The 12,072-nt window shown below is 48.6% G+C and overlaps 1 protein-coding gene across 1 annotated transcript in view; it reads left to right on the plus strand.

Moving 5' to 3' along the window:
* Positions 1 to 12,072, plus strand: part of SEMA4F (ssemaphorin 4F) — a 224,451-nt gene that overhangs the window by 184,707 nt on the left and 27,672 nt on the right. The window contains exons 9-11 of the mRNA XM_075066742.1: positions 1,805 to 1,952; positions 5,662 to 5,884; positions 7,080 to 7,189. Coding sequence (XP_074922843.1) covers positions 1,805 to 1,952; positions 5,662 to 5,884; positions 7,080 to 7,189 — 481 coding nt within the window. The remainder of the gene's footprint in view (positions 1 to 1,804; positions 1,953 to 5,661; positions 5,885 to 7,079; positions 7,190 to 12,072) is intronic.

Raw genomic sequence — 12,072 nt, forward strand, 5'->3', positions numbered from 1 at the left:
CGGCGCGCTTCTCGCGCACACAACACTCTCCATGCGCACCACCTCTTTTCCCCCTAGGCCCTTCCCCCTGTCCTGCCTCTTCCCCAGTCACTCACTGCTCTCCTCTCTCCCCCTTCCTGGTTGTTCAATCCTCTCCACCTCCCTCCCTCTCCCCAGCTGGGCTCCCTCCATTCTGGGGCTGGGACAGGAGCTGCAGCCTGATGTGGAGCCTGCTGCCTGCCCATGTTATGCAGGTAGGATGCAGCCCCGGCTGAGCAGGGGTTGGTGCAGGTTGATGACCGGGTGCCTCCCCTCCCCTCCCTCCCCCATCCACAGTAATCTGACTTTTGGTGTCTGGTCCCCTTTTTTACTGGACTTTCCAGTCAAAAACTGGACACCTGACCACCCTAGTCAGGAGGTGCAGGGCACATGCTGTGTCATGAACTCTTTGGCTTGAGCACACTGGGTGCGCCCACACCAAAGGAGAAGAGAGACACAACACATCTTGAAGTACAACAGCTACAATACAGGAAAATAACCATTTTATCAAACAAGACCTGTCCCGAGTTCTGCAACAGTGCCACACTGTGATACGTAGTTCTGATACTTGGGATCCCTGGATTTGATAGGCAAAGCTGCCTTTGCCTGTGCCAGGTTTTCTGCATCTACTGTTATAATGTTTTATGGTGACACATCTGCCAGGAGAACTAGAGAGTCCTGTCCTTTACCGCTGAGCCCTACTTACACAACTTTCGCTGAAGACAAATGGGTAATGGGCCCACACCCCAATTTCTTCCCTAATGTGGTTACTGATTTGCACTTGTCTTCCCCAAATCATTCCCCTTCAATGGAGGTTAGTGTACACCCTGACACACGTATATGCATGACATTAAAAGTGCTCCTAACTGTTACCTAATGGAATAATCCCCCAAGTAGAGTTAGGGGACAGGCTATTTCCTCCTGATAGATAGATCCCACTGGGTCAAATCCTCTGTAGGAACGTGCTGTGGGTTAGCAGATATCCCATGCCATTGCAACCAAGGTGTCTTACAAGGCTTGCCTTCTGTAATGTCCTCAGTGTAGAAAAATACAGAGCTCAGTTCTTACCTTCATAGCATCACTTTTGTCCTAGCTTTGAGATCTGGTGCCTGGTTCAGGAGAGCAATTTTTTAGTCACTTATCTAAATATCTTCTTCATTCCCTGCTCTTTAGGGGTTTCTTACCGCTCATGAGTGAATTTCCCCAAAGTGCATATCTCTGCTGATAATGCCTATAACTGGATTCATAGAGTTTAAGGCCAAAAGGGGCCATTAGGTCACCTATTGTGACCTCCTGTACATCACAGGCCATTACATTCACTCAGTTACCCCGTATGGTGTGTGACTAAGGCACACTTTCCATAAAGGCATCTGGTACTGATCTGAAAACATCAAGAGCTGGAGAATTCACCACTGCCCATGATACTTTGGTCCAACGGCTAATCTGTTGTTTGTTTTTTTTATTGTCCCTAACTTCTAATTTGAATTATCTGCCTCCAGAATCAAGCCACTGAGTCTTCTTATGCTTTTCTCTGCTAGATTAAAGTGCCCTTTAGTACCTGCCATTTTTCCTCCATGATGGTGTTTATATGCTGTAATCAAGTCACCTCTAAATCTTCTTTTTGATATGCTAAATAGAAACTTGAGAGGTTGTATGGGCCACACTCCTTATTTAACTTCACACAAGTCATTCTATGATGCCACTCGGAGTCTGAGGATTCTCCCCTGACAATCTGCTCAAAGCTTCTCTTACAGCTAATTAACCTCTCTTTCTGTTTCTCCTTCAGGGATGGTGGGCAGGTCTCAGCTGTCTGTGCCTACAGCGTTCGGGACATCCAGAAAGCCATGAACGGCCGTTTCAAGGAATTTAAACATGACTGTGACAAGTGGACAAGTGTCATGGGTGAGGACGTCCCTGAGCCACGGCCAGGCGCAGTAAGTGATGAGAACGGTGCTGACAGATACAGATCTCTTCTTTTTTTCTTTTTCATGAACAGGACTGTGGACTTCAGGCTTTGGCCTAGAACACTGGGTGGGGCAGTGAGGGAGGTGTTGACAAACAGGGCCGGCTCCAGGCACTAGCACAGCAAGCAGGTGCTTGGGGCAGCCAATAGAAAGGGGCGGCACATCTGGCTCTTCAGCGGCAATTCAGTGGCAGGTCCCTCACACCCCGTCTAGACTACGCGCCGTATCGGCGCGTTAAAATCGATTGCTCGGGGATCGATATATCGCGTCTGATCTGGACGGGATAATTTATCCGTCCCAGAGCCGCTTAGATCGATTCGGAACTCACCAAAACAAACGGAGGTTCAGAATCGACGTATGGCGAGCGTGCCGATCCGATTCACCGCGCGTGAAGACGGGTATAGTAAATCGATTTTAGATATTCGATTTCAGCTAATGCTATTTCTTGTAGCTGAATTGCGTATCTAAATCGATTTTCGCGCTGTTAGTTATTAGATGTGGCCTCGTCCTCTCTCAGAGAAGGACCTGCTGCCTAAAATTGCCATTGAAGAATGAAGCAGCGGCGGTAGAGCTGCACGAGTGTCTGCCAAATTGCGTGCTTTTTTTTTTCACCTCTGCTTGGTCAGCGAAAACGCTTGGGCTGGCTCTGTGACTAACGTTATGCTGCATATATATTGTAATCATATTAAGTAGTGTACCATATCATTATTGACACATTATCTATCCTATTATTCATATGCCCGTTGTAACTACAATTATAGCGGTTATGATAGCCTAATTGGGCTATATTATTTATTATATACCTGTAACTTTATGCTAAGGTCCATATACCTTTGTCTTCCACTAAAGTAAGTGAAAAGTGGTCAGATGTGGACCTTCATGCTCCTCCATCAGTCTGTTAGTCAAAGGTGCACAGGACTCTTTGCTGCTTTTACAGATCCAGAAGTAACAGCTACTCTGATACTTAAAATATGTGTTGGCTTAAGCAAATAAAAAGCTGTCAAAATTGGTACAGATGAGTGCTTTACCTATAGGAGCAAAAGAAAGTTACTCTCACCAGGCCTGTGCTGGAATTCCAAAGGAAGAGGACATAACAGATAATTGTTCTACCCTAGTCAACTAGAAGAGTAGTATCTACCTGGTACTAAATGCAATGTGTATGAATAAAATGATAAGGTTTACATCAAGTTATTTAAAAAAAAAAAAATAAAAGTAAACCTAATGGTTAATTTAGTTTCACATATGTACACAATACCTTTTACTTGTAATCAGGTAGGACTATATAAAATGGCTTTAGGGTGTAACTTTGGGAGTCCATTTCATCCATAACAGACAGACAAGTGTAAGGTCTCAAGTTGCAGCGGGGATGGTTTAGGTTGGATATTAGGAAAACTTTCAACTAGGAGGGTGATAATCAGCACTGGATATGGGTTACCTAGGGAGGTGGTGGAATCTCCTTCCTTAGAGGTTTTTAAGGTCAGGCTTTGACAAGGCCCTTGGCTGAGATAATTTAGTTGGGAATTGGTCTTGCTCTGAGCAGGGGGTTGAACTAGATGACCTCCTGAGGTCCCTTCCAGCCCTGATATTCTATGATTCCGTGATTCTATAAAGTAAATGTAACAACACTGCATGAGGTGGCTTCCTGGAGACTGCTTTGTATAAAACAGAGGTGGGCAAACTATAGCCCATGGGCCACATCCAGCCGTCAGCTCCCACTGGGGAGCAGGTTTGGAGGTTTGCCCCACTCCAGCGCTCCAGACAGGGAGCGATGTCTGGGGGTTTGCTCCGCTCTGCGCGGCTCCTAGGAAGCAGCCGGCATGACCCCATTCCGTCTCCTACGTAGTACGCGGACGTATGACCAGGCGGCTCTGCACACTGTGCCATCCGCAGTCACCAACCCTGTAGCTCCCATTGGCCGTGGTTCCATGGATGGTGCCTGTGGAGGGGGAAGCTTGCAGAGCCATCTGGCCATGCCTCGGAGCCGGAGGGGGAACATGCTTCCAGTAAGCGCCGCCCAAAGCCTGCACCACTGAGCACCCCCTGCACTCCAATCCCCTGCCACAGTCCTGATCTCCCCCTCCCACCCTTGATCCCAGCCAGGGCCGGCTCCAGGCACCAGCTCAGCAAGCAGGTGCTTGGGGCGGCACGTTGGGCACTTCGGTGGCGAGTCCCTCGGTTCCTCTCAGAGGGAAGGACCAGCTGCCAAATTGCCACCGCAGAAAAAAGTGGTGTGGTGGAGCAGGTGCTGATCATGATTGAGGCTTCCACCCACACACACACTTGGGGGGGCAAAAACCCTGGAGCCAGCCCTGATCCTAGCCCAGAGCCTCCTCTTGTACCTCAAACCCCACCTCAGAGCCCGCACCCCCAGCCAGAGCCCTCACCCTCCCCGCCCCAACAGCCTGCCCCAGCCCTGATCCCCCTCCCGCCCTCCAAACCCCTCAGGCCCAGCCTCACCCCCCACCCCAGAGCCTAACCCCCCTGCACCCTGAACTCCTCGTTTCTGGCCCCACCCCAGAGCCCGCACTCCCAGCTGGAGCCCTTACCTCCTCCCGCACCTCTACCCCCAATTTTGTGAGCATTCATGGCCTGCCATGCAGTTTCCATACCCCAATGTGGCCCTCAGGCCAAAAAGTTTGCCCACCCTGGTATAAAACCTTTTTTCCTGTATTATATTATAATGGCTTATAGCAATAAACCTAACTAACGTTGGTTATTTGTCTCTAACAAACCAAAGTATGGTTAATTGTGCCCAATTTATCAACAAATTGGCGCGCTGAGTGAGGAGCGATTCAGCCAAAACATCAGTCAAACCAAGCAGTGTTGGGTCGCAACCTAACCGCTCGGAAGGGGTAACATTGAATGAGAGGTGGGACGCTAGCGTTTGTTAATCTCATGTACACTTGTGCAGGCCAGCAAGCGCTGTGCTCAATCCTGCAATTGCAGGTCGCGCAAAAGTTGCTACTGTAACTTCCTATTAAAAAAAGTGCTACTATAACAGAATGCCTCTTTAAAAAATTAACTGATTTTATCAGAAGTGCTTAATAAAGCACTCAAGGCAAAACACCAATACTTTAAAAATTCCTGGGCAAAAAAACATACTTTAAAAATATATAAAAATTAATTACAAGTAAAACTTTCTAGGCAAAATGCACAAATACAGCAAAGGTGAAAATGGCAAAACACTGAAGTCCCAAAATTAGTAATTATAATGGCCAAAAATAACTGATTGTCTCTGTGAGAGGGCAGATTTTATCTGGGGAGGATTTGTTGTAGGCTGATATGGCAGTGGTTTCTAATGCTTCTCATTATAACCCCCTTTCTCAGATGCTTAGTTAAGCTATTAACCATCTCCCTATTCAGTCATTAGCCTGTAGATACCTTTGTGACCTGTTTGTAAGGACAGCTAAGTAGTCCCTTTGTTGCTCTAAGATGTGCCTTAAAAGCCTGAATGGGCCATTGTGGAGTTAGCCCCAGTCCCAGTGGAATTTGCTGAAACACAAGATGATTTGCTACTGTGTGTATGAAACCCCATATGCACCATTCCTTGTATTCAGAAGATCCAGAGGGTGCTGAAGGAGTGGAATTACCAGTTTCTGACTAGGAAACAACATCCAGTCCAGGTGTTCTGCTGCCCAGGTCATTTGAACATGTCTGTCTTCCTGTTTTTTACCTGCAGTGCATTACCAAGAGCATGAAGCTGACTGGCTTTGGCTCCTCGCTGGCGCTGCCTGACCGTGTTCTGACATTTGTCCGAGATCATCCTCTCATGGACCAGGTTGTTCACCCACTGGAAATGGGGCCCGTGTTGGTCAAGCTGGACACACAGTACCTCAGAATTGCAGTACATCGTGTCAGAAGCGTCTCTGGGCAGGAATATGATATGCTGTACCTGGGGACTGGTGAGGGAGATGGCAGCACTGGGTGGAGACAGAAGTGGACAGGCACAGGGAAAGAATGGGCACAGGTTGGGAGGGTATGGCTATAAATCAGGTGCAGTCACCTGGGAGCAGCCACATGGAGTGGAGAGATGATTGATTATTTGTATTGTAGCTCCTGGGAGCCCAGTCATGGATCTGGACCCCATGGTGCTAGGCACTGTACAAATGCAGAACAAACACGCCCCTGCCCCAAGGAGCTTACAGTCTAAGAATAACACAAGAGATGGACACAGACAGACTGAGGGGGGAGTACCAAGAAACAGACAGTATTGGTCAGCATGGTAGGAAGTGGGCTCAGCACACTAGCACGATTGTCAATTTTTTTCTAGACTTCACAGCAAAGGAGGGTTTTGAAGGAGGATAATGAGTTAGTTTGGGGGTTGTTTACTGTGATCATCTCCCAAGTGTGGGGGTAACAGGGGAGAAGGCACAAAATGTTTGTTTGAAAACGTAACAAGTGGGAGGTGGAAGCTGGCATGATGGTCTGACTCGGAGCAGGAGTCAGCATTTCAGTAGTTAATGAGAGATGATAGGTAGAGCGGGAATAGGTTGCAAAGGGGCTTGAAAGCAAAGACAAGGGCATATGTCTGAAGTGACAGAAAAGGGGGAACCAGTGGAGGTATGCGGGGAGGGCCTAGCATGGTCAAAAGCAATGGGCTAGGAAAACAATCTTTGCAGCAGTATTTTGAATGGTGTGCATTGGGCAAGACTACATTTGTCGAGGCCAGGGAGAAGGATGTTCAGTAATGGAGACGTGCGAGAACCAGAGCCCAGATGAGAATTTTAGCCGTGTGGGTGGGTAGGAGAGTCCATATTTTAGAGACATTATGTAGAAAGAATCTGCGAGACATGGACATGGTATGACCTCTCTCTAGGTCCTCACATCCAGAGTAAAAGGGGACCTCTGCATTATGGGACTGAGTGACAGGCAGATGCTGATGTTGTCCACAGTGGATGGAGAGAGGAGGTGTCAGGGAGGGCTTGAGATGAAGGCTGAGGGTCAGCTATCTGAGGTGAGAGCAAGAATGGCCACCCCCTGGCAGGGGAGCTGAGGCCCTTTTGGGAAGGGACAGTTGTGGAGCTTGTCTGTGCTGCTGTGGCACCAGATGGTGGTGCTGATCTAATCTCTTCCCCTGGTCTGGCCTTTCCTTTGCAGAGGATGGACATTTGCATAAAGCAGTGAAGATTGCCCAAAAAGCTGTCATCATTGAGGATCTGACACTGTTCCCAGAGCCCCAGCCAATTCAGAACCTGCAGCTCCACGAGGTGAGAGAACAAGCCCCTGGGTGCCTGGAGCTAGCTCTGGTTAGGCTGGCATGTTCCAAGCACTGATGGACACATGGTATTTGAAAAGGAAACAACACGTACAGGGTGGGAAAATGGGGGTCTGGTGGATCAAATCCAAAAAGTGACTGCCTGGCCCCAGCCTTCCTTATCCGTGATTCACTGGCAAATGAGGTTTACTGGGTTCCATTGCTCCCTGTTGGTGAGGGTAATAGATTCCTCTCTTATCCAGACCCCCCGGTTATCTGCCTGAGTGCTTATACTGTGCTCAGCACCATGGCAACTGTACATCTTACAGGTTATATATTAGAAGTTCCATGGAATCTTGTTTTTCTTCCGCCGTCCGTGTCGGCTGGTTGCTGTAGGAATGATGATCACGTGAGTTTAATATGTGGTCCTGGCAGCACTGAGATTTGTGCAGGGAGTGACTCCTGCAGCTGTGGGCTACTGGTCACAAAAGTGCTATCCTTATGCTCATGGGGCTTCCCTTTGTGGCTGGCAGCTCCAGCAATATATACAGGCCGGCTTTAGGAACTGTGGGGCCCGATTCGAATACCCAGCGGCAGTCCAGGTCTTTGGCGACACTTTGCGGCAGGGGGTCCTTCACTCACTCTGGGTCTTCCCCGGCACTGAAAGACCCCCCTGCCACCAAAATACCACCAAAGGCCCAGACCGAGTGAGGGACCTCCCGCCGCCGAAGACCCGGACCGCCGCCAGGTATGTAAAAAAAAAAAAAAAAATTAAAAAGGCGTCTAAGGCGTGGGGCCCTCTTAGGCATGGGCCCGATTCCAGGGAATCGGGGTATATAGGTGTCATGGTGTCATCCAAGGCAGAGAGAGAATTTCTCAGGTACCTTGGGCCAACTTCCCAATCCCAGACTCAGTGTGAGGTGGGAAGACAGATCAGCTGCGTTGGCCCTATCTGCAGTTCCTTTCTCAGGTCCTTGCAGGTATACAGGCTGTTCCTCTAGTCTCCGGGAGCGTTTTGTTCAGCTGTGAGTGGACATTCCCCACGATACATTACACTTCTCTGCCCTAATGATCACACCCTTAATCTTTTCACCTCATAGGCAGGAGACTGTTCAGTTCTCTCTGTACCTAGGTCATAGATTGCTCTTCTGAGAGTTACCATATGGATGGATCCATGCTTGGCACTGAACTGGAGCTCTTAGAAGAGCAATTTCTATTGGGCTGGGCACATGCTCCTTTGTGAATCCAAATTTTTAGTTGAAGAGATGTGGCTGTGACCCCGTCCAGCTCCTTTCTTGCTGCTGCAGTACAGCAAGTTGTTGTCTGCTGGAGGTGCTAACACTGAGCTGGCTCTGCTCTATCTCCCTTGGGAGTTCCTGTTTGAGGATGTCTTCCTATTCATTGCGCAGTTTGCTGAGTCTCAGCTCTTGCACCCCTCTCACTTCCCCCTCCACCCATCCCCAGAGAGACAACTCCCACTCAAAACGTTATTCAAGTGGCTGGCTATATTCCATTTGTTGTATTGCACTCCTCCTCACACCAGAGAGGAGGAGTGTCCCATTGGCTGATCCCTGCCTGATTTGTGAAGGAAGTGACAGGAAACTGCACGACGTGGGAGAAATGCAAAGACCTATGCAGGAGAGGCACCCAGAGGCTCATGGGGTTATAGAGCCTACATGCAGTGCATGCTGTAGGTGCATGAGGATTGTCAAAGGGACCCTTCTAGAGGCCCAGATTTAGTCTCTCAGACTGCATGGAAATTTTTCAAAGCACAATGTGGGCAGTGCTTGGTCTTTGAAAATCTACTATCAGCACTGAGCGCCTGGTGCCTCGGCCTTAGGGGACCTTGTGGCTGTGATGCTGTACTCCCTGTTTCTAAATGTCACTGCTTCCCCGTTGCACTTTGCCACCAAGGCTGCTCAAGATACTTCAGCAAGGGGTGCATGGTGTTGATGGGGATGGCATAATGATCACACCAGCCTGTCAAATGATAGAAAAGCCTCAGAAATCAATGGGGTGGGGAGGGACCTGGTCACTGGGGTGTAAGAGATTCCCAGATGTACAGATTTCAAGGGCAGAAGGGATCTCTGCTCATGTAATCTGACCTCCTGTGTAGCACTGGCCAGAAAACCTCACCCAGTGATTCCTGCATCCAGCCCATAATTTCTGTTTGAGCTAGAGAAGATCCTGTGGAGAGCCAGGCCTGGATCTAAAGACTCCAAGTGATGGAGAATGCATCACATCCCTCGGTCAGTTGTTCCAGTGATTAATTCCCCTCACTATTAAACAAAATATTTGCCTCTTACTTCTACTCTGAGTTTATCAAGTCATCTTCTGGCCCCGGACCATGTCGAAGGAAACTTACCCTTTATTTGTTACATAGAGCAGCCTGAGTATTTAGTTATTAGAGAAGTTATCAACCTCTGCATGTCACATCTATCCATCATATTCATGGAGCAGGGAAGTGTCCTATGTTCTCTCCTTGGACCCCTGGGGAGGACAGTGCAGTTCCCCACACTGATGGAAAATTCCACTGGATCTAGAAGTTCATGTACCCTGTGTGATGTAACAAGCCATACATATACCCTGCTTGCTGCACCACTGTGATGTTCCCCTGGTGTTATCTGGACCGGTGATCTGCTAGGTCACTCCAATCCTCAGCTCTGGGAGCCAGCCTTACCCTGCTCTGCTGTGAGAACCCCCACTCCTGGGTTGTTCCCACACAGCCTCTAGCATGTAAGCTGCTCCCAGCTACATGAGTGAGCACTTTTGGCCAGCCGCTGCTTGGATTGTGCAACCGATTATGGATTGTGCAGCTAACCAATATCTCTGGTCCCAGACACAACCCTAGGAACCTTCATCTTGCAGTGTCCAGTTATGCCCACTGAATGCTGCAAGTTTGTATGAGTTCGAGGGCACCACGATGCTCCACACGGGCACCAGTGATACTGCCAAGAATGACCTTGAGCAGGTCACTGCAGACTATATGGTTCTGGGAAGAAGGATAAAGGCATTTGAGGCGCAAGTGTTGTTCTCATCCATCCTCCCTGTTGAAGGAAAAGGCCCAGGTAGGGACCTTCAAATTGTGGAGGTAAATGTGTGGTTACGCAGGTGGTGTCGGAGAGAGGGCTTTGGATTCCTCAACCACAGGATGTTGTTCCAGGAAGAAGGATTGCTAGAAAGAGATGGGATCCACCTAATGAAGAGAGGGAAGAGCATCTTCACAGGCAGGCTTGTAACTTAGTGAGGAGGGCTTTAAACTAGGTTCACCAGGGGACAGTGATCTAAGCCCTGAGGTAAGTAGGGAAGTGGGATACCAGGAGGAAACACAAGGAGGAGGGTGCAGTGAGGGGGCCTCCTTATTCATTCTGAGAAAGCAGGGCAATTGGCTAGTTATCTTAGGTGCATGTACACGAATGCAAGAAGTCTGAGAAACAAGCAAGAAGAATTGGAAGTCCTGGCACAGTTAAAGAACCATGATGTGATTGGAATAACAGAAACTTGGTGGGGTAGCTCACATGACTGGAGCATTGTCATGAATGGGTATAAACTGTTCAGGAAGGACAGGCAGGAAAGGAAAGGTGGAGGAGTTGCACTGTATGTAAGAGAGTGGTATGATTGCTCAGAGCTCCAGTATGAAACTGGAGAAAAAGCCTGTTGAGAGTCTTTGAGTTAAGTTTAGAAGCAAGAGCAACAAGGGTGGTGGTGATGTGGGTGTGTGCTATAGACCACCGGACCAGGAGGATGAGGTAGACAAGGCTTTCTTCCGACAATTAACTGAAGTTTCCAGAACACAAGCCCTGGTTCTAATGGGTGTCTTCAATCACTCTGACATCTGCTGGGAGAGCAATACAACAGTGCACAGACAATCCAGGAAGTTTTTGGAGAGTGTTGGGGACAACTTCCTGGTACAACTACTGGAGGAACCAACCGGGGCTGTTCTCCTCTAGACCTGCTGCTTACAAATAGGGAAGAATTGGTAGGGGAAGTAGAAGTAGGTGGCAACCTAGGCAGCAGTGACCATGAGATGATTGAGTTCAGGATCCTCACAAAAGGAAGAAAGGAGAGTAGCAAAATACAGATCCTGGGCTTCAGAAAAGCAGACTTTGACTCCCTTAGGAACTGATGGGCAGGATCCCTTGGGAGGCTGATATGAGGGGGAAAGGAGTCCAGGAGAGCTGGCTGTATTTTAAAGAAGCCTTATTAAGGGCGCAGGAACAGACCATCCCAATGTGCTGAAAGAATAGCAAATATGGCAGGCAACCAGCTTGGCTCAACAGTGAAATCTTTGCTGAATTTAAACACAAAAAAGGAAGCTTACAAGATGTGGAAACTTGGATAGATGACTGGAAAGCGTATAAAAATATTGCTCGAGCATGCAGGGGTGTAATCAGGAAGGCCAAAACACAACTGGAGTTACAGCTAGCAAGGGATGTGAAGGGTAACAAGAAGGGTTTCTACAGGTACGTTAGCAAAAAGAGAAAGGTCACGGAAAGTGTGGGACCCTTAATGAATAGGGGAGGCAACCTAGTGACAGATGTGGAAAAAGCTGAAGTACTCAATGCTTTTTTTGCCTCAGTCTTCACAGACAAGGTCAGCTCCCACACAGCTGCACTGGGCAGCACAGTATGGCGAGGATGTGAGCAGCCCCCAGTGGTGAAATAACAGGTTAAAGCTGGACATGCACAAGTCCATGGGGCTGGATGCACTGCATCCGAGGGTGCTAAAGGAGTTGGCGGATGTGATTGCAGAGCTATTGGCCGTTATCTTTGAAAACTCATGGCAATCGGGGGAGGTCCTGGATGATTGGAAAAATGCAAATATAGCGCCCATCTTTAAAAAAGGGAAGGAGGAGAACCCGGAGGACTACAGACCGATCAGCCTCACCTCAGTCCC

This window comes from Chelonoidis abingdonii, chromosome 5 (genome assembly GCF_003597395.2).
Source record: "Chelonoidis abingdonii isolate Lonesome George chromosome 5, CheloAbing_2.0, whole genome shotgun sequence".
Classification (NCBI taxonomy): domain Eukaryota; kingdom Metazoa; phylum Chordata; order Testudines; family Testudinidae; genus Chelonoidis; species Chelonoidis abingdonii.